The sequence below is a fragment of the Zingiber officinale genome, chromosome 4B (genome assembly GCF_018446385.1).
Source record: "Zingiber officinale cultivar Zhangliang chromosome 4B, Zo_v1.1, whole genome shotgun sequence".
NCBI classification, from domain to species: Eukaryota; Viridiplantae; Streptophyta; class Magnoliopsida; order Zingiberales; family Zingiberaceae; genus Zingiber; species Zingiber officinale.
The window spans coordinates 90,465,535-90,487,882 of NC_055993.1; the positions used below are offsets into that span (position 1 = coordinate 90,465,535).

The 22,348-nt window shown below is 37.0% G+C and overlaps 1 protein-coding gene across 4 annotated transcripts; it reads left to right on the top strand.

Annotated features, from left to right (window-relative positions):
* The first annotated feature begins 132 nt into the window (after positions 1-132).
* Positions 133-22,212, top strand: LOC121975465 (myosin-10-like). 4 transcript variants are annotated; one of them, XM_042527137.1, is made up of 18 exons: positions 133-277; positions 1,573-1,635; positions 9,467-9,560; positions 9,655-9,763; positions 9,836-9,874; positions 11,518-11,601; positions 11,694-11,755; positions 12,821-12,923; positions 14,194-14,343; positions 15,575-15,643; positions 15,733-15,789; positions 15,880-16,143; positions 18,187-18,276; positions 18,431-18,541; positions 19,274-19,344; positions 20,059-20,271; positions 20,791-20,884; positions 21,802-22,212. In XM_042527137.1, exons 2-18 carry the CDS (start codon positions 1,575-1,577, stop codon positions 22,096-22,098), a joined length of 1,968 nt encoding a protein of 655 aa, XP_042383071.1. In that variant the 5' UTR covers positions 133-277; positions 1,573-1,574; the 3' UTR covers positions 22,099-22,212. The 4 variants fall into 4 exon arrangements, with proteins under 4 accessions (XP_042383071.1, XP_042383069.1, XP_042383070.1 ...); XM_042527135.1 differs by having other exon boundaries at positions 134-277; positions 20,050-20,271; XM_042527136.1 differs by lacking the exon at positions 133-277 and adding an exon at positions 495-514 and having other exon boundaries at positions 20,050-20,271.
* Positions 22,213-22,348: the final 136 nt, after the last annotated feature.

Here is a 22,348-nt window from a genome sequence, read left to right on the forward strand (position 1 = left end):
CGCGAGGCAGAGCTTCGGCGGGTGACTCGTCACCGCAGGGAGAGCGACACTTGTGCGACGATGACTGGTTGGTTGGAGGCGATTCGATTGCCGAGTTAATGGGCCTGTGTAGTGAGCCCATTTTCATGTTGAGATTAAGCCCATAGCCCAAGCTTACATGTACAATTTGTTCTAACTTCGAGGAGCAATTTATAAAAGAAAGTGAAGAAGCCTACGGTAGTTTCGTCACGAGGTCATCGCAACTCGCAAGCTCCTCGTCGTCCCCATCGTTCTCCTGGTAAGTCTTCTTTAGTTTCCTTCCCTCTTTCCGTTCCCTTTCCGCCGGAGAGTCCGCCGGTAGACGCCGACGGTTTGGGGAGGACATCGATCTCCTTTTCTCCTCGTTTCACCCTCCCTTGCATCCCTTACCCTATTCTTCGGCTCGTACTGGATGTCGTTACCGAGACTTGTTTCTTAGAAGCAAACCAAAAAAGACTCATCTAGAAGGAGGAATCTTCCTTTGCGTTATCGTAAAGTAATTATTTAGCAGTTATACATACGATCAACGCACCGGCTTGTATTTGTTTGGGTTGTTTATTGAACTAGGGTCTCTGTAGATCCCAATAAAAGGAAGACCCTGAGAAGGGCTATTGAAATTGTGAAGGATTATCCACTGCTACAAATTGGGATAGGGATTTTTTTGGGGGAAACTATCTTCAGCTGTAAAACAGAATTTTCTGTCCCCTGGTCCATCTTGATCACAACCTTTCAGTTTCTTTTTCTCATCTCAAAAATTATGAAACGATTAATCCATCGTAATTTGTTCCTTACGTCACTAGTGTTATAGCTATATTTAATTGTCTTTTTCAAGTTAATGTATATTATAGTTATGGATAATTATACAAAAACTGCAACGTGTAGATGTCCTGATATCATTGAGAAGTTAATAATTTAATGACAACTTTCATTTAGCTTATGAATTGACGGGTAGAGGTTACATTAGTGTATAATGTATTCTTATAACAAAACCACTTGAACTGTAGTTTATTTTGTCATTTGAGTAGAATTTTAATGTGCTTACTAATTTTCCTTTTGCAAGAAAATCAATGATTCTCTTGGAATAATAAAGTAAAATTTTGAAGTCTAATTGCATCTGATGTATGTAAACTTATAAGTGATTTTGAAGTCTAGTAAGTAATTCAATAAACTATGGGGTTTAAAAGATTAAGGTGGTTTTTGAAGTCATAGGTTAGCAAAAATATACAAGATGCTTAAATTTCAACCACAACCAATGACAAAAGCTTTAACTTTCTAATTACCACGAAAAGTTTAGAAGGATATTTGTTTGTTTTTTGTTTCATTTTGAACTCTTGCTCTGCTTGGAGGTTTCAATTGGTCATCTCAACCTTCTATGATATTCAAATCTACACTTTATAGTTTAGTTGTTTTCAAAATTTTTGATTTTTGGTTAGTAGAATATCCTATGCTAGTAGTGTCTCAGTTCCTTCTGCATTCTGGATCCTACAAATATGGCACTAGATTTTATTTTTAGTTGTTAGGAGGAAGATAATACTTTTCATATATTTTTGTCAGTAATGGATGAAATAGGAAACAACGAGCACGCTCTTCTCTACCAGATTGAACAGCTTCAATATGGTATGATCTTTAACTTTTTACATGCATTTCTATAATATATTTTGTCTTTCATTGATCTTATTGTTCTCAACTTCATTCTTCAGCTGATCTTTGATCATTCTACCATTAATCAATTTAGCCTCATTATGGATTCATCAAATTTTGGTGGGCGCAACCGCGCAACCATTCTATTTAGTAATAGATTAAAATTTCAGTTGTAATTCAAACTTTGCACAGTTCAACCTACTGAAAACTTCTGAGTTGTCTAGGGTAGATTCATCCTCTTCAATGATGGGTGATACATCACGCATGCATCTGGCTAAGACGTCCCTATATGTGTAGCATTCATGTTAGTAATATGTGAAAATAATGGGGTAAAATGCATGAGTGTGGACTAGTTGTTGGTGCAATATCCCTTAGGTCAAGGTTGACTGGTTTGACCAATCTTGAGTCTTGGTCATAGTTTCGATGTTTGACAATACATGTAGACATATGGACAATGCAGGTGTAGTTGTTCATATGGGGAGATTCTGATCAGGGACTGATCAGTGTGAATGAAGAAGAGTCAAGTAGGTCAAAAGTGACCGGATACCTGACTGGGAAGTCCTAACTGGAAGGTTAGGCAGAGTGAAAGTCCTAGTGAGTGAAGCTAGGCAGATGGAAAATCCTGGTGAGTGAAGCCAGGTGAAAGTCCTAGTGAGTGAAGCTAGGCAGAAGGAAATCCTGGTGAGTGAAGCCAGGTGAAAGTCCTAGTGAGTGAAGCTAGGCAAAAGGAAGTCCTAGTGAGTGAAGCTAGGCAGATGGAAAACCCTAGTGAGTGAAGCTAGGTGAAAGCCCTGGTGAGTGAAGCCAGGCAAGGGAAAATCCAGATGGATCAAGGATGATCGGACATCTGGTGTTGGGAAGTCCAAGTAGGTCAAAGGATTGGCTGGATACTTGGCACGAGGAAATCCAGATGGGTCAAGGTTGACCAGACATCTGGTGGAAGTCCAAGTAGGTCAAGGGAGTGACCGGATACTTGGCACGAAGAGAAAAGTCCAAGTGGGTCAAAGGGATTGACCGGACACTTGGTGGGGAGTTCTGGCAGGTCAAGGGAGTGACCAGATGCTAGGCAGGATGTACCAACAGGTCAAGGTTGACCGGATGTTGGTTTGAGAGGCTTCGGACTTGGTTTTGGGCAAAAACCAGGAGCTGGATCGATCAGTGGATCGATCCAGGCTTTTCCCAGCGCACAGAAAGCCTCTGGATCGATCAGTGGATCGATCCAGAGGTCCCAATCGATCAGTGAATCGATTGGGACGCTGCTGCTTCGCGCGATAAGCGTTGGATCGATGCGTGGATCGATCCAGGCGTTTTTCCAGAGCACAGAGGCGCTCTAAATCGATCCGTGGATCGATCCAAAGCCTCCCCGATCGATTGGGAGTTTTCGAATCGATCGGGATCCGACCGTTGCGTCGTATTTGAGCTGCAGGCGGGCGTCTCCTTCAGCAATCTCTTCACCGATTCATTTCAGATCTCTCGCCAGCTCCTCCACAGCGCTCTCAAAGCTCAGATCGCCAGTTCTTGAAGGATCTTGGAGGTTTTCCAAGTCAAGAGGCGGATCAAAGCCAAGAAGAGAAGTTAGGGTTAGGGTTTTCTGTACTCATTGTAAGCTTTGTGCTTGTATTTTGTTTCCCTTTCCTTTCTTCTTGTATTGAGAGTCTTGTAGGACTTCTCCGCCTTCGGTAGTTACCGAAAAGGAGTGTTTCATAGTGGAGGTGTGTGTGTGTGCGTGGATTCTTGGACTAGTCACCTCTTGTGAGGTGGATACCAAGTAAAATCCCAAGTGTTAGCGTTGTATGTTTTTGTTTCTTGTATTTCCGCTGCAGCCACGAGCTATTCACCCCCCCCCCCCTCTAGCTACTTTTCGGTCCCAACAAGTGGTATCAGAGCGAGGCCGCTCTTCACCGGAATCATCGCCGGAAGGGTCAAGCATAACAAGAAGAGCTAGAGGGTGAAGAAGTTGAAGCAAAATTGTCAAAGTCAAAGAAATTCAAAAGCTCAACTTCTACAATGGAATTCCGAGATGGGCTCGGATTCGACACGAGGGTGGCTCCACCATACACTTCCACGAGCTTCGATTTTTGGAAATCAAGAATCGAAAATTTTCTTATGATGGAGATAGAGCAATGGTTTGCTCTTATGGAAGGCTTCAAGACTCCAACAAATTCAAAGGGCAAAGTTCTCAAGAGGAGTAAGTGGAGCCAAGAGCAAGTTCAAAGATGCGAGGCCAATGACAAAGTGACCAAGCTTTTGGTCAATTTATTGCCAAGCACCATCCTTTGCAAAATTGGAGAATTTGAAGATGCAAAGGAATTATGGAGTAAATTGGCCAAGCTTCATGAAGAGATCCCCTCCACTGTACAAGAGCAAGAAGAATCCAGATAGGGTGACTCCTTGGAGCAAGACCAAGAGGAGGACTCCGAGGTTGAGAGATGCTCAACCTCCGAAGAAGAAGTCCAAGAAGAAGCTTCATCTTCAAGGGAGTGCAATGAAGAGAACAAGGAGGGAGCATACTCCTTGTTTCATGTACAAGATGATGAAGCCTCCACCTCTAGGATTGAGGGGGAGCAATATTTGGTGACGCCGGATCAAGAAGAAGGAGAAGCTTCTACATCCGGGTCAAATGGAGAAGAGGCTTCCACCTCTACAAGTCAAGCAAAATCTAATGGAGGAGCATCATCATCGGATCAAGAGGAAGCCTCAACCTCCGGATCCAAAGGAGAAAATGCCATCCCTACACAAGAAGGTATAAATGTTTCAATTAAAAATAAAAATCATATAATATGTTTTGAGTGTAGGGAAAGTGGGCACTACAAGAGCAAGTGTCCCAACTTGGCCAAGAAGAAGGGTCAAGTGACACAAAAGTGCAAGGAGAAGCCCAAGGAGACCACCTCCGGGACAAAGAAGAGCAAGGAGCACATTGTGTGCTTCTTGTGTCAACAAAAAGGGCATTACCGAAGTCAATGCCCCAAGGGGAAGAAGATGGTCAAGGCTCAAGGATGCACTAGTCAAGGGGGAGCCTCCAAGGTAAAGAAGAAGGTAACGTTTATTGAGCCTACCCCTTTACGTTATGGTAAAAAGCATGATAGTTCTAATTTCTATCATTTTAATGCTATTTACCATGAAAATAGGAAGCATGATAGTGTTAAGGAAAAACATATAGCTTTTCATGCTAAAACTACCACACCTAGGGTTAGGAAGGTAGATGAAAATCTAGGTAAGAAAACTAAGGGTTTTAGTTATAAGCCTAGAAATAAAAATGCTCATGGGTTTAATGAAAAACCAAAATCTAAGGATTTAATGGTAGAAAATCAAGCCTTGAGGTTAAGGCTTGATAAAATTGAAAAGACCTTAAAAAGGATGAAAAATATCTTATTAGGGCAAAATGAGCATAACCTAGGTTTAGGGGTACAAAAGCCATCCAATGGCCATAGAGGTTTGGGATACAAATCCAAAGCTAAAAAGGATGTGCCTAGTTATCATAGGGTTCCATATAGTTATGGAACAAGCCCTAAGTCTAGTGGGCAAGCCAAAAATACAAGGGAAGATATCCCTAGAAGTATCTTTGCAACCAAAGTGACTAAGACTTCTAAGAAGTCTAAGAAAGTCACTAACAAGGTCACAAGGGAGGCTATCCCTAGAGTTGACCTAGAAAATGTGACCAAGGCTTCTAAGAAGCCCAACAAGGTCACTAGGAAGGTATTTAGGGAAGTTATCCCTAGTGAGTACCAAGAGCATCCAAGGAGCACCAATAGGTGTTGGGTTCCTAGGAGCATCTTCTCTACCCCATAGATGGGTTAGAGAGTGTCAACTTCGATTAGAAGGGTAGTTAACCCAACTTTGAGGAAATTGACACTCAAAGAGCATTTTCAAGGTTTTTGTTAACCTTTGAAAATGAAATGGAATTATTGTTTACTCTTGGGAAGAGTAAAATGTGTCACAATTTGATAAATTGGATGATATTTTAAGTGACACAAATTGGGAAAATCATAAGAACTACCAAGTTGGGTTTTTGGTATGTTCTTAGGAAATTTAAGGTCAATCTAGGCCTTGATTTATGTGTTTACTCTTGAGGAAAAATGGAATATGCCAACATTTAAGGATATGCTTAATTTTTAAGTGGCATAAACAAATCAAGAGAAATAGAAATGTCAATTTAGGTTTTGGCACTTCTTTGAAGCATTTAGGGCAATCTAGGTTTAACGTTTTTAAGTTAAAACAAGTGGAGATAGCTAAGTGGTTAAGGATACTTAGATAGGCAATCTAGGTATATTTTATTTATGCTAAACCCTGTCATGATTGTTTGCCCATCATATGTCATGACATCATGTCTATTTTTGCATTCATGCTTTATTATGAAAAATTCAAAAATACCATGTCATGACATTCATACATCATGTAGTTATAGGATATTTTCTTTTGAAAAATTATTTCCTTTTGATGTATGCCATAACATATTCATGCATTAAGCTTAATTCCTTGTAATTAAGGACAAATGACATTTAACAATACTTATTAACAAGTGACATCCTAGGTGGATGTCTAATATCTCTAAAATGCCTAGATATATATGCATGATCCCTAGAATAGGGTAAAACCAAAATCTCACATCTCACAAGAACTATAAGGTGACTTGTATGTGTTTTAGTGCACATTAGGTACAAGTGAGATGTTAGGAAGATGAACAAAACTCAAGATGTTGATTTAGTGCATTCTTTTGAGTTTTAGGTTCATCAAAACACATAGTTATATGTTTTCCCATCATTGGGAAAGCTAATGTACAAGTCATGTGTATTAAGCCCAAGGAATGTGATGGGATATTGGTTTTGAAAATTATTTTAAAATGCTTTTGGAAAACCTTGGTGAAGGCTAGCTTTTGACAGTAATCACCATTGAATAGTTAGACACAAATTTGAAGAAAACGCTAAAGTTTTTAGCAAGTTTTCAAGCATGTGTCAATCTTTGAAAATATGATGTATTTTCATAGAAAGCTATTTTTCCATGATAAAGTATGCCCTAAATAATGTCTACACGAAATTTCATGATTTTTGGATTTTTGTAGAATTTTCTAGGGATTTTTGAAGTTGGCTGAATTTGAAATTCAGCAACTATCAGAGCTCCGATCGATCCATGAATCGATTGGAGTTCCTGAATCGATCAGTGGATCGATTCAGAAGGCAATTCTAGCGAGCAGAAGCTCGCTGGATCGATCAGCCGATCGATCTACACATCCTGAATCGATCAGTGGATCGATTCAGCAAGGTTCAATCGATTGGAACCCAACTCCAATCGATCCAAGTTGCTGATTTTGGCTGGGAAGGCCTGATTTCAGCATTTTGAACCTATGTTAGTCTAGGTAACCATTCCAAACCCCTCAAAATACATTTGTATACATAAAAAGGGAGTTTTCATGTTGAAAACAAGGATGGATTGGTTAAGGAAGACTATATTGAAGTTAAGTTGAGGTTTGTTTCAAAGTTTTGAATATTTGAACCTCTCAACTTCAAAATTTGGCTTTCCTAAAGGTTTAGGGATTCCAAGTTATTGTTGGTGCAATGACAGAAGTTACCACCATGTCTTTAGGGGGAGGGACTTTTTAAAGACATGAATACTATTTTTTTCATGAACCTTGGAAGGTGGTTAACCTTCTTTTCAAAAAATGCTCATGAATGAGCGTTTGAACTTGAAATGGGGAGTGGATATCCTCATTATTTCAAGTGGTATTTCAAATGGTTGAAAAATGCTCAAGGTTGGGCATTTGTCTACTTTGAGGGAGAATGTAGGGAAAATGAAGGGTATGAGACCTTCATTATGATGTTGATCACGACCTTGAGAAACTCTTCAGGGGGAGAGTTTAAAAAGGGATAAAGGTTCAACGAGTGAAGTTGTAACCAATGATGAGTATCTCTTCAGGGGGAGAGATAGTGGTTGTTTGATGTGTGCCAATAGGGGGAGAATGTGTGGTTTAAGTTAGACCTTCATTACCTATGGGGGAGGTCATAGGGGGAGAATGAAGGGAACCAACATTCATACTTTGGCATGAATAGAGTTAAGGCTGTGGGATTAGCTTAACTCAGAGTAGTCCTAACTTAAAGGTATTGTCAAACATCAAAAAAGGGGAGATTGTTGGTGCAATATCCCTTAGGTCAAGGTTGACTGGTTTGACCAATCTTGAGTCTTGGTCATAGTTTCGATGTTTGACAATACATGTAGACATATGGACAATGCAGGTGCAGTTGTTCATATGGGGAGATTCTGATCAGGACTGATCAGTGTGAATGAAGAAGAGTCAAGTAGGTCAAAAGTGACCGGATACCTGACTGGGAAGTCCTAACTGGAAGGTTAGGCAGAGTGAAATTCCTAGTGAGTGAAGCTAGGCAGATGGAAAATCCTGATGAGTGAAGTCAGGTGAAAGTCCTAGTGAGTGAAGCTAGGCAGATGGAAAGTCCTAGTGAGTGAAGCTAGGCAGAAGGAAATCCTAGTGAGTGAAGCCAGGTGAAAGTCCTAGTGAGTGAAGCTAGGCAAAAGGAAGTCCTAGTGAGTGAAGCTAGGCAGATGGAAAACCCTAGTGAGTGAAGCTAGGTGAAAGCCCTGGTGAGTGAAGCCAGGCAAAGGAAAATCCAGATGGATCAAGGATGATCGGACATCTGGTGTTGGGAAGTCCAAGTAGGTCAAAGGATTGACTGGATACTTAGCACGAGGAAATCCAGATGGGTCAAGGTTGACCAGACATCTGGTGGAAGTCCAAGTAGGTCAAGGGAGTGACCGGATACTTGGCACGAAGAGAAAAGTCCAAGTGGGTCAAAGGGATTGACCGGACACTTGGTGGGGAGTTCTGGCAGGTCAAGGGAGTACCAGATGCTAGACAGGATGTACCAACATGTCAAGGTTGACCGGATGTTGGTTTGAGAGGCTTCGGACTTGGTTTTGGGCAAAAACCAAGAGCTGGATCGAACAGTGGATCGATCCAGGCTTTTCCCAGCGCACAGAAAGCCTCTGGATCGATCAGTGGATCGATCCAGAGGTCCCAATCGATCAGTGAATCGATTGGGACGTTGCTGCTTCGCGCGATAAGCGCTGGATCGATGCGTGGATCGATCCAGGCGTTTTTCCAGAGCACATAGGCGCTCTGAATCGATCCGTGGATCGATCCAAAGCCTCCCCGATCGATTGGGAGTTTTCGAATCGATCGGGATCCGACCGTTGCGTCGTATTTGAGCTGTAGGCGGGCGTCTCCTTCAGCAATCTCTTCACCGATTCATTTCAGATCTCTCGCCAGCTCCTCCACAGCGCTCTCAAAGCTCAGATCGCCAGTTCTTGAAGGATCTTGGAGGTTTTCCAAGTCAAGAGGCGGATCAAAGCCAAGAAGAGAAGTTAGGGTTAGGGTTTTCTGTACTCATTGTAAGCTTTGTGCTTGTATTTTGTTTCCCTTTCCTTTCTTCTTGTATTGAGAGTCTTGTAGGACTTCTCCGCCTTCGGTAGTTATCGAAAAGGAGTGTTTCATAGTGGAGATGTGTGTGTGTGCGTGGATCCTTGGACTAGTCACCTCTTGTGAGGTGGATACCAAGTAAAATCCCAAGTGTTAGCGTTGTATGTTTTTGTTTCTTGTATTTCCGCTGCACATCTTCAAAGAAACAAGCAACGTCAACCACGAAGCACGCCACGAGCTATTCACCCCCCTCCCCCTCTAGCTACTTTTTGATCCTAACACTAGTTACATTGTTGCTGTCTACAGTTTGGTCTACAGTTTTGATTTCTTCCAGTTAGCCGTAAGTTTATTAACAACATACATGCAACTTGTATTTTGAAGAGCGCGATCAACTCAGGAAGGATATTGAGCAGTTGTGCATGCAACAAGCTGGTCCTAGTTATCTTGCAGTAGCAACTCGAATGCATTTTCAGAGGTGCATTGAATTATTATTATATTTTAGCCCACAGTTTGCTTTGTGCTTGGGGTTTTCATTAATATCAGTTTCAGCTATCTGGAACCCTTATCAGGACAGCTGGTTTAGAGCAGGAAATTGAGGACTTGAAAAAGAAATTGGCTGGATGCATTAGAGAGAAGCAGAACCTTCAAGAGGAGCTTTCTGAAGCTTATCACATAAAGGTTTGTGATATTTTGTCCCATGAATAATAAATCTGATAATGTTTTTGCTTATTCTTTATGATTTACTTCCAGAGCCAGCTAGCTGATTTACATGCTGCTGAAGTTATAAAGGTACATATTTACTCTATCAAAACAGTGTAACTAATTTGCAATATGATTATCTTGAAGCTTAGTGTAGTTGACAAGGTTCTTAAATAGTAAAAGTGCTCTATCCTCTATCTAATCTGATATGGTTCATCTATAGGACAGAGGCCAATGGCTTAAGTAAAAATTGCAATTATTATAGTCATGCAGAAAATTGTAGTTCACAAGGCTTCCAACTGTTTTTACGTACTGCACATTCTTTTTCTTGCTTCCATTTAGAACCTATAGATATGGTGCTCTATTATTCAAAAACTTTCTCAAAACATTGAAATCTATATGATGTTAAATATTCTGGTTGGCATTTAGGGATCGGGATGAATGTTGATTTGACCTTTTAACCTAGGCTTCATATTGGAATTTAAAAGAACAACTGATTACATGGATCAAAATAGTGTTTCTCCAATATTTAGTAAAAATTACATTTGACTAATTCGGGAAAGACATGACTTGAAACTTTCAATCATTGACATTTCTTTCATCAATCTTGTAGGAATTTCTCATTCCAATGCACAGATCCTACATATCCTAATCTAATATTTGATATTCATCTAGTTTGTGGTCACATACTAAATGCCATTTATTTACCTCCATAATTAGGGATGGCAGCCTTTTGTAATTGGTTGATATGTAAACAGCAAAGTTTTGAAATTTGATATGACTTCAGACAAATAAGATAGCATAGTATGGTGTTCAATTGCTGTTGAGATAATGATAGTGCCCATGCCTCTTGGCTAGAGCAGGCAATTTTTTGTTTTCTATAAACATGTATACTACAATGAACAAAATTTAAATTTGTAAGTTCCTGAATAATAAAATTAGTAAATTTCCAAAATTCAATTTAATCAATATGTGTCTATGTCTATCAATTTAATCTTATGGTATTTTTATCCTATAAATGAAACTTTGTGTTTGATCAGTAATTCAGGCTAAAAACAGATCTGAGACTTCAGATGATGATGCTCATATACATGGATGATGGATTGATATCATGTCTATCTCTAACTATGACAGCAGATTACATCACTAAAAAAATTCATTAATGTGGTTTTATTTTCATCTTAAAAAATTATTAAATGGGCTAAACTAAAAGTATCTGGGTGTATATATATGAATATAATATATGAGGGAGTTTTGGTCTTTTTAATGGTGCCAACCCCAATCAAAATTGGAAAATACAATTAATCAAATGGGGTTAAAAAAAACTCACTTACCTTATAAGACTTGACAACTTAGGAAATTAATTAACTATGACAAGAAAACAGAATTGTCTACCAAAAATAGCTCGAATAATAAACCTTTTTTCTGAAATTGCACAGACTACCAAATAACTTTAAATGATGTTAAACACCACTTATAATTCCAAATTTAATTATAATTTAAAATTCAAGTCTATTTGTTTTACCCAAAACTTTTTGAACCGTTGATTCACAGGTTGCATCAATACAGAGGTAGTCTAGCATTTAATATTTTCTCAGAATTGACATTTTTATTTTTCTTCCTGTATAAAATATTTGCTTTAAGTCAAATCTTTTAAGTGAATCTAAATTCGTGGACATGAATGGTTCTTTAGCTTCTTTAAAGTTTCCTAGCTCTCTAACATTGTTTGGCAGAACAAGGAAGCAGAGAAACAAGTGAAATTTTTTCAAGGTTGTGTGGTAGCTGCTTTTGCTGAACGAGATAACTCCCTAATGGAGGTTCTAATCATTGTCTTTCTCATTTTTTCGTTGTTCCTTTTGATATAAATAGAAATAATACTTTGACACTATATGTTGTATAATTTTGACAGGCTGAGAAGGCTAAAGAGCATGAAGAAGCTATGTCAGAAAAAATCAATAATTTTGAGAAGAAGTATTCATCTGTTTCTTAATGGTTTATTGTCAAAACTAATGCATATTAATAGTCACAAGATAAAGTTCTGAAGAAATTGACATCATCATGCAAGACAAACACTGAGAAACTTGTGCTGTTACGAATTACTCTTCAGTATACATTCCTTTGAGCTTGCAAACTGACCTTCACATAATAGGCTATACAATGTTCTACATGATAGGACTCTGAAAATGCAGTGTCTTTACAGTAAATTGCTTCAGTGCTCTGTGTGCTAGTGCTTCCAGACATAACATCCCTGCTCCTGCAGGAATATTTTGTACATAGACACCGTTGGCATACTATTTAATGGTGATTTGCTCGGGGTTCCAAGCTTGAAGATTCAACAACTTAGATGCAAACTTAAAAGATGAACCATCAACCATCCTATCCAAAATACCTGTTAGTTTGGTATTTGTTCGTACCTTTTTTGACACCAAATAAGTATAATAAAAAAAAGAAAGATGCTCTTCTACGTCAAGTTTGAAATTACAATTTAGATTCTACTGGCAAATAACCAATGTATTCCTTTCAGAAAAAAATCTGTGATATCAGGCAACCTTGCTCGACCCTGCTACCAAAGATAATATCTTATAGAATGTATAACTAACTTCAGTGCTTTCTAACTCAACTTTTGCAGCAAAAGCAGATTTGATAATATGAAAAATACATAAAGCTTTACTAGTCATTTCTTCGGCAGATATAGCATTCAAATGTATGATATTCTGTGGCATGATGGTTGGCAAGTATTATATTCCTTTTTCTTGCTTTTCTAGTTACTTTTGGCCAAAAAATTGTCTTCATACTCTGATTGAATCATTTCTGATTTGTCTTAACTTTTCTTAAATACGTTTCTATATCTGCTAGCAGCTTGTGTACAAGAATTAGGTAAACCCATATTCTGGTAGTTAGGTACCCATATCTTGAAACGATGGTGTTCTGTGCTTTTAATGGTTGGATCACACCGCGACTTTATATATTGGTTTCATTGGTTGATCATGATATGGTACAAATATCATTTTAAGAAGTAATTGACATCTCTTGCAGATTAGAGGAACTTGAATCAGCATTCCTTGAGGGGAAAAAACTTAATAATTCCTTACAGGTGGAATTGGAAGAATTAAAAAGGCAAAGTGAATCTTGTCCGAAGGTAAATTTTCTCTCATGCTCTAATTGTCTCAACTCTTAACAATTGCTCACTCTCAATGTTTTTCATCTTTTGCATAGTAATATAACATTTTAGTGCTTTTACTTCTTTTTTTTCTTCAAGAAATCATTCAGATGTAACAGTAGCATGGATCTCCAACGTCAATGTTCTCTGTGATCCTGATTTGTCCATTTCCAACTAAAAGGCATCTCACTATAAAATATAAGGTCATGTGAAGACTGAAGAAACAACATTTAATTTTTAAACATTGGACTGAGAAATGAGAATTTTTCTACATAGCAAACAATATTCTAGAGATACCATACTTTGTCTTGAAAGAAAATTCAACGGGATTCTGGAGTTTGGTCTCCAATTTTATTTCAAGTTACTTGAATACCAGTGACATGTGACGAGCCATTTCTTTATGACTAAAATAACAACTTGAATTTATTCAATTTTCCAATTATCATCTTCAACTTCCTCTGTTTTCAGTTTAATTTTAGCTTCTTGACTAAATGACTAGCATGTGTTGTCGAACTAAAATTTCCAAAATTCTTCAAACCTGTGAACTTTTCAATGAAATAATACTTGTTTAACACAGGCTTGGTTAATTTTCATTAGAGAATTATGTTTGCACATTATCTGAAGAGTAGCACTGCTCCAACTTTCTTGAGGAACAACTTGTAAGTTGCTTTGCAGTCTAAAGACTCTGAACCATCATTGTGAGATGATTCAAAATTGAAGCTGGCATTAGGGAGGAAACCAGGGTTTTGTGTGCATTAGTATTTGTATTCATAACTGATATGATGATGCTGAGATCAATTCAGTGGGTAGAAAGATGATCTGGCTGAATCTGAGGTTGTGAAATTGCTGAGGTTTTTCTTTTTGTTCTAACCATTGCCTGCTGCAATTGTGGTCTTTTCTTTGACATTACTGATCTATATTATGCACTAGGTTTCTTTTGTGGCCATTTTGTTGTCAACAGGTCATGGTGGAAATCATTGTTAACAAACTATAGAAAAACTAGTTTCAGCTTGGATGATGTATTACAAACTGCTGTCATAATTAGAATGTAGTTTATTCAGTATTACCTAATAATTAGAGGCCTTGTTATGACTAATTCCTTTGAAACTAGAATGACAGGCATTTTGTGTTTTTTCTCTTTCTTGTTGTTATTGAGTCAATGGTCTGGTATGTTTTGCATGGGCCATAGTTTCCATGTAGACCTCATAAATATGCTTTCTTTGATTTATACATTTCCATCCTTTTTCAGGTAGTAAGTAAGTTTTACAAGATCCGAGAACGAGATACTGGGCTTTCTGCAGATATACCATTGCTGGACATGTGTAGTTGCCTGCTTGATGATCCTCCAGAAAGATGGATTTATAACAATGATGAGGAAACCTCCACTTCCAAATACATTGTAAAGTAACCATGTTATTTTCTTATGACCATGCACTTTCAGAAATTCACGAACCCAATGGAACTCGTATTTAAGCAAAGACAGTCAAATCATAGTATAATAATATGTTGGATTCTGGATTTCACCTTACTAGCTTCAGATAAATCTGTCTTGTAGTTTTAATAATATCAAAAGCTACTTTATATGCGAACGGATACTGTATGGTTTCATATGAAAACATAATTTCTAGTTTGAAGCATGCCATCAAACAAATTTCTTAGAGAAACACTGTTGTTTATGCCATCAAACAAACTGCTCTAAAGTTTGTATTGCTCTCTTTTCAGATTGTGGTTCTATTTTTTGTAAACAAATTAAGAACATAACTACTGTTCTTTCTAGCAGTTCAGAATTACAGGTCATGGAAACTTAGTTTAATCATTTGGAGTTTGACATTCTTAGTGAGGAATGAAATTTGAACCATGCCTTCTCCTATTCCATTGGATCAAATCAAGGTTTGTAACCAGTATGGTATCCATACTTGTAGGCATATATACAAACACCCCTCGTGGTAGGATGCCTCAGATTACATCCTTTTTTCTTTGTGCATAATTAATAAAATGATCAATTTGAATTGAGTAAAATATGAATGAAGTGTGACATTCATCTTATTACTGAATCCATTTAGCTTGTCTTGACCAATCCAGTGTTGGATTGTTTTCACTCCCAGTTCTATCTGTTCATGAACATTAAGAAGTAGAGCTTAGTGATGGCCATGTTCAGATTGTTAATTTACTGAACCTAGAAAATATGAGGCAGCATGTTCTTTTAGCATACTAATTCAACATGCTCCAACCTTCCCGAAGCTAAATTGAGCTTGTTTATTTTAACTTGAAATTACAACAGTAGTGTTCTTTCATTTATTGTTTGAAGCTGGCCTGCCTTTAGACCACTCAAGGGCATACTTATTGCACATGTCGCCAAATATTTTTAGATACTTATCAACTTTGTCATTTGAAGCACTAGGTTAATTCTCTATCTTCTATTTTCTGATGAAATCTTTTGTTGAACTTGAAAATCGATTCTTGTGGTTCACATCTGTTGGTTGCAAACATGTGGGGCAGAGCTCCTTATGCTGCCTATCATGAAACAGTTTAAAGAATATCAGTTTCTTTTCCTTGCATGTTGAATGATGGTTATAGTTCTCAATTTTAGCAGATTTTCCTGTTTAATTAACATAGCATGTGTCATACAGGCCTCCTTAGAAGAAGAGAAGGATACTTTGAGAAATTCAATTAGCAAGCTTCAAAATAATTTGCGAATGGTAGCCTTAAATACGGAAAGGAACAAACAAGTGAATCCATGACTCTTGATCTTCTTTACCATGATCTTTAATGTTTTGTGGACTTGTAGGGACTCCAAATCGAGCAACATCTTAGGAGAAATGTACGATCTTTAGAGACAAAACAGGTGAAAGATCAGTATTTTGATTTTGTCATAAATAGCTTTCTTTACTATAAAATGTAAGTATTATGAAACATAAATTGATATGGAATACAGATAATGTTGGCTTCGTTGGTAAAGGAAGGATTATCAGCAATGCGAAGTTATCATGTGGAACATAGGTTAAAGATCATACAAGAGTTGGATGAAGTATCATCTTGGATGGACAAAATGCTTGTTGAGGTTCGTAGAAGATTGAGTGAATCTCAGATGGACCATGAATCAAGTGTAGTGTCCTCTGACGGAGAGAAACAATGTGATGACGTTGAATGCAAAGATGTGCATGTCATGAATGATGTTAACTCCCATTTATTGGACAGGGTTTGTATTCTTTCTATCTAATCTTTTTGTCTTGAGAAAAAAAAATATTTGAGACCTAGCTCTCTTGTCCACATTATACTAGAATAATTTGCATTAGTTGCTCATATTTGCTTGTGTTAACAAATTTATTGCGCCAATTATTAGTTAATTCCTGACATATTTACTTTGCATCGTCCTGAGAAAAAGGAAAAAATAGCTGGTAATTTCCCCTTTATTCTATGGTTACAAAGCTTTGGCTCAGTTTGTTTTTGATCATGAAGTTTGATTCAAGTTGGATGCCTATTTTTTACCATATAACTTCTAAAGAAACAAATTTCCTTTCACTCAAAGCCTAACAGGAATGTCATGTAGCAGCACTTAGCTCCCTGCTTATCTTTTTCCCATGCATTGTCAGTCCATGTGTATGTCTGCTATCATGAAAAGGAACTACTTTTGATTCTGTATCGGTGTCTCTCCTATCATTTTCACTACCAGTCCCATGATTGAGTGGCCTCCATATTGCTGAGAGTGAGAGGCCACTTTGCAGAAGAATTTCTGTCATTTTTTTGGCTTCTTGTTTATCAGCTCATTTGTCTGACTTCAACGTTTTTGATTCTGCATCGATGTCATTTTTCTTGTTTCTTGGCTTCACAGAGGAATTCCTGTCATTGCTTGGTTTCTTTGTCGTTTTCTAACCTGTTGGTACTTAATTATTTAGGGTTTGTTTATCAGCTCAATTGTCTGGCCCTTGCATTGCTTGGTTTCTTTTCAGTTTCTAGCCTGTGGGTATTTAATTATTTAGGGCTTTTGTGTACGTCAAAGTAGTCACCTGAAAATGTAGTTTTACTTGCATAATGCCTCAACCTGGGATACCTATCCATAGTGAATAAAGACAACAATGGATTGACATTCAAGATCAAGCTGCACCATGGAAGGAATGGTGGAAAAAGGAATTTGAAAGATTTAAGAGAATTTGCACAGAATGAGAGTATAAGCTGAAACCAGCTTATAATGCTGAAAAGAGGGGAAACGCCTAGTATAACCATTACTAGCATATTGACAATCACCCGTCCTACAGTTGGCATGTGGCTCGTAGTGGACCACTCTAAATATAAGGCGGTCCACTGCCCACCTTCCAGTACTTATGCTCAAAAGTATATTTCAATTGTATCAGATGACATGCTATGAACTTATGAACACTGATTGTGCTTTTGCCTGTTCAAAGTGGACTGTATTTATTACCTGTTATAAAAACTAGGACTTCATATGTCTCCTTTCTGTTTTTATTATTCATGAGACTAATCCTACAACAAAATGGAAAAATGGTCACTTTTGGTTTAGAATGGCAAGCATTTTGTGAACAATAAGTTACAAAAATGTTGATTTGACATGGTCTTATTAAGCACTTGTAGAGGTAAACTATTTGGTAGTATGAATTTTGTGTGGTTGATTGGTCATTAGACAGTGCCGTGATGAAGTTCATGCCGACATGCACAATCAATCATTATGGTTTGTCAGTTTAACTGTGTTATTCAACCATGCATAAGACAGAAAGCTGATGCTCTCTTGATTTAAATATTTCAAGTTCAAAAGTAAAAACTGAGTTCCATGAAAAGAACAAGGAAATGTTCCCCAAGTGGTGATAACAATGTGATCCATTGTTACTTTTAGTCTTTACACGTGATAAGACAGGTTATAGCAATGAGGTACATGAAACCATTAACACTGAAAAGATACAACAAAGCACTGTGAGGTGGTTTTTTTTTAAAATAAAAAACATGTTAAGATGTGACTCCCAAATGCAGATAAATAAAAATAGAATATATATTTTGTTTGATTATGACTTACGTGGCTGAAAATTATAGCATGAAAAAGGTGGAGGCAAGGAATGCTTAATATATGGTGTTATTTTCATGATCTACATAATGAATGACTTGTTGATTACATCTCAAGGAATGCTTAGGCTACTCCTCAATTGCAGAAGATTGATTACATCTCAAAGAACTCTATTGTTCCTATTTTTTTGTAATTTAATCTTTATTAAGCCACTCTCCTCAATTGCAGAAGATTGATATTCCTTCAAGTAATGTTGTGCATAGCAATGGCAACACATGTGATACACCAAGTGCCTTTGCACTAGCATTGCAAGAGAAGGTATACTGCATCTTAAATATTAAACTTTTACATTGTGTTCCACTTCAGTATCCCTTTATCTGTTTCCAACACTTTCATGCTGAGATACAAATTTTGAAAGAATGAAAAATTTTAAATGTTAATTTATGAAGCTTATTCCATATTCCGCTTCCAGGTTGAAGCATTACTGCTCTTATCACAGCAAGAAGAGAGACATATGTTGGAGAGAGATCTTAACAAAGCTCTGCAAAATAAGTTAGAGGAACTCCAAAGAAATTTGTCTCAAGTAAGTTTCTCTTTAAGGCGTTCTCCAGCTTGCATACTAAATGTTTGCTGGATATAAAACCATATCCATCATATAAAGTGTAATCTTAGGGGCATGATTTGGTGGATCACAAAAGCTTTTATTAACAAAGGTACAAGATTTGGTCTGAGTATGTGACTAACTTAACATGCCCCAGTTCCTAAAATGAGTTCTTCCAGGATCACATAGGATTGTTGGGTTCCTTTATCTCACTTGGTAAATAAATAATAAAATGTGCTGATTGCCTCCTACAGCTGTTAACCATACAGCTCAGGAAATCAAGGTCTCTAGCAGAAACATTCTTTTACACTGCTTATTATGGATCTGGTGATAATACTGTTGGTAATTATGGTGGTTATTTCATATTTGAAATTCTTCTTGTAGACAATGACTTTCCATTTGTGATATAAAACACCCTCAGTGTGATTAGGTTTACACGCTAAGGTTTTGTTTTAAGATGATTTATTACCTTGAATATGATATACAGAAAAAGTAGTGACTGAATATATTTCCTTTGACAGTTGACAAAATAATTGAGGGTTATGTCAAGTAACAAGGATCTGTTTGTTGGGACTTCAATACACACTAACTTTTTTATTATGATCCTTCAACATGTTACTACAACGTGCACTTGTACTGACATGATATACATTCACAGTCCTTCCAGAATTGATACCTTTATTGTTGATGTTTTCTTTCTATTATGCTTCCTAGGTTACCAGTGAGAAGGTCAACGCTCTCATGGAATTGGCTGAACTTAAAAGAGATTATGAACTATTAAAAGAGTATGTTGCCTATTGTCCGTTATCTTTATTAGTTTCCATTGGCTGATATTTGCTGTTCATAACTGTGAAAGGTATTGGGATTATTAGGGGCAGTGAGTTTGGTTCCAAGTTAGTACATCTAGGATTAGAGTTTTAATATAAGTCTATATATGCTCATGTAATGATTATGCCTTAAATAATGCTTTAAGAGTAGAACACCTATTTTACACTTTTAAATGACCATTTAATTCACTCGATGATGGTTGTCAATACAAATGCGATATTACAGATGGTCGTTGTACTCCAGAGCATCCATAAAAGAAAATACAAAATTATATGTACTGGATTTTGTTTAAATATACTTGGTCATTGTATAATGGTCATACACTCTTGAATTTGCTCGAGTTTCAGATGGCTGACAAGTTTTACCTCATTGGTAAGTTGGTAGAACAAAAATCTTAGAAGTAGGTGATCCCTGAACGCTCGAGTTTCAGATGTCTGCCTAGCTTTATGAACATTCTAGAATTGTAGTTCATCCCTGAGTGTTATATCATGGTTTACTATGAAGCCCTTGAAGATATTCTTGAATTTTTTGTTAGTTTATGGCACTTTTAGTATGTGCACATATTATTCTATCCTTTCCATGTTTCGTCCATGCCAGATGGAAAATGCAGTTCTACTTTTAGCTTTGGAAAAACTTTGGCAAATAAAGTTCCTATGATTTAGCCATTGCAGGAACAACAGTCGTAGTTTGAAAGACAGTTGTTTTGTTGATTCTGATAAAACCATTACTATCCAAGAACAAGAAGGGAAATTGAAGAATATTTTGAAAAAAACATACTTGAAGCGTTGGATGGTGCCTGACCACAAACATCAAGATGGCTCTCCGAGAAACATTGAAGAGAGTGACCCAGCCAAAACTAAGCATTCTAATATAAATTTTGCTAGGTTAGTATTTTTTTTTCCCCTTTAGATGCCAAGCAAGAAACATTCTGAATATACATATAATCATGTTTGTGTAGTCAATTTTTCCAGCTACTCAGTTCATAGTACAACTGACTCTGCACTTGTATGTGCATGTGCTTTGAAAGACTAGAAAAAAATGGCACACAATTGATGCCATTAATGATGATGGTTTTGCATTCTCACAATTACCAATCAGTTGCAAGTTGTACACCAACTACTTGATGCATTTACATGTCATTGGTAATCTTGTCAATTATTTATGAATATGAAAGTGTAGATACAGACAGATATGAATGGTCATATTGACATTAGTAAGGTCAGCAAAATTATTTTTTTCTTAGATTATTGAGATATGTTAGGTATTTATAGGATTAAGATTGAACATGTGTAGTTTGACTCAATGTTTTGATTTAAGTGGAACACAATAGTTAAGTTTGGTATTAATTTTTTTTCTTGTTTTCTCAAGGCAATTGTTTTATGATCATTTTTCATTTACTGCAGATTAAAAATTGAAAATGCTACTTTCCAAGAAAGCATAGCTCGTTTGGAACACCTTACCTCCTCAATTCGTAGACTTCATCTTTTGCTTTTGAAGGTTAGCCCTCAATTATGGATAATTTTGATCGGCAGAATCTTCATTTAGGTGCTTTTGGCCGTATGACCTTTTTTATATCCTCATTGAACAGATGATTCTAGTTCACATTTAATTCTTATGTATAATTCTGAGTTCACTATAGAATTTATACAGATGTCACTTGGCATTTCTTTAGTTCAAACCATCGGTCATCCTGATCCTAGTTTTTTCCTTCTCTTTAAAACATATCAACCCTTGTTGTTTAAGAGAGTTTCATTTGATGTGTTACCTGCTCTCTTCAATTGCTTTTGTCCTTTTCTTTTTCTTTTTGGATCTATATCAATAATTTATTAAGCAGTTTGTCTGAGTATTCATTGGAAGAAATTGGTATGCTAGGAAACTTGCACACAGCTTTAGTTTTTGGCATACCAATTTACACACGGTGCCACCTTATTTATGGTCAATACACCTTAATGGCTTGGTCATGGAGATGATAAAAATCTTGTTCGTTATTCTATTTTCTTCTGTGAAGCTCATTTGTTTCGAGCTTGATGATATCTCAGTTTGCCCAACTTTTCGCCATTCTGTAATGACACCATCATAATCGTTGTTTTCTTCCCAATTGTTGAGTACTGTAGATGAACTCTTGCAATTGATCTGTTTACCTTCAGTTGCGTTGGTTCCCTCCCAATTGTTGACTACTGTAGATGAACATTTGCAAGTGAACTGTTCATTTGCGTTGGTTCCCTCCCAATTGTTGACTACTGTAGATGCACACTTGCAAGTGAACTGTTCATCTTCAGTTGCCTTTATACATGGATATATATACATAGTCATGTGTAACACACAATAACATGGTGGCGTTATCAGCCTGAAAACTATGATATTAACTTGCATCTGTTAAATATAATCCATCAAACATGATATTCCTTGCATAGGCTCAAAATGAAGCTTCATCCATCGAAAGTACAATTGAAGCATTGAGCAATATCATGACGGAGGCAAAGCAAATGAAGACTGTGCTTGATGGATCGCTCCCGATCAGCTGGTCCGGGGATGAATCTGATGCCTACAAAAGTCTTTACGAGTCATCCGATCCTTCGGAGGCCTCCAAAAGTGAGAAAAGTGATGCTATTCCTGCTGCCGGACGAGAGATGGCAGAACTTCTGCTGCTTGCTACCAAGCTTCTAATCCAAAACATGAGCAAGTGCGATGATTTACATGCATGTGCTTAATGAATAATCCATAATTGTAAAATTCTTATGCTGTATATTTCTTCTAGATTTTTTCCTTGACAATGGACTTAAACCGAGGTATTGAATAAATTTGTTTATATATTTATTAATTTAGAATATATTTACACAAATAAAATTTATTTAAATATAAATAATTATATAAAGAAGGAATTTCAATTGCCTTTTATATAATAATTTTATTTTGCAGGATAAAAACCAATGTCAATTTAAGTAGGAATGAAGCAGTATG

Coding starts and splice junctions, on each gene's coding strand:
- LOC121975465 (XM_042527135.1), top strand. CDS start 1,575: ATGGATGAAATAGGAAACAACGAGCACGCTCTTCTCTACCAGATTGAA. Junction 16,144..18,186: donor ACTCCCATTTATTGGACAGG/GTTTGTATTCTT, acceptor CCTCAATTGCAG/AAGATTGATATTCCTTCAAG. Junction 20,885..21,801: donor TTCATCTTTTGCTTTTGAAG/GTTAGCCCTCAA, acceptor TTCCTTGCATAG/GCTCAAAATGAAGCTTCATC.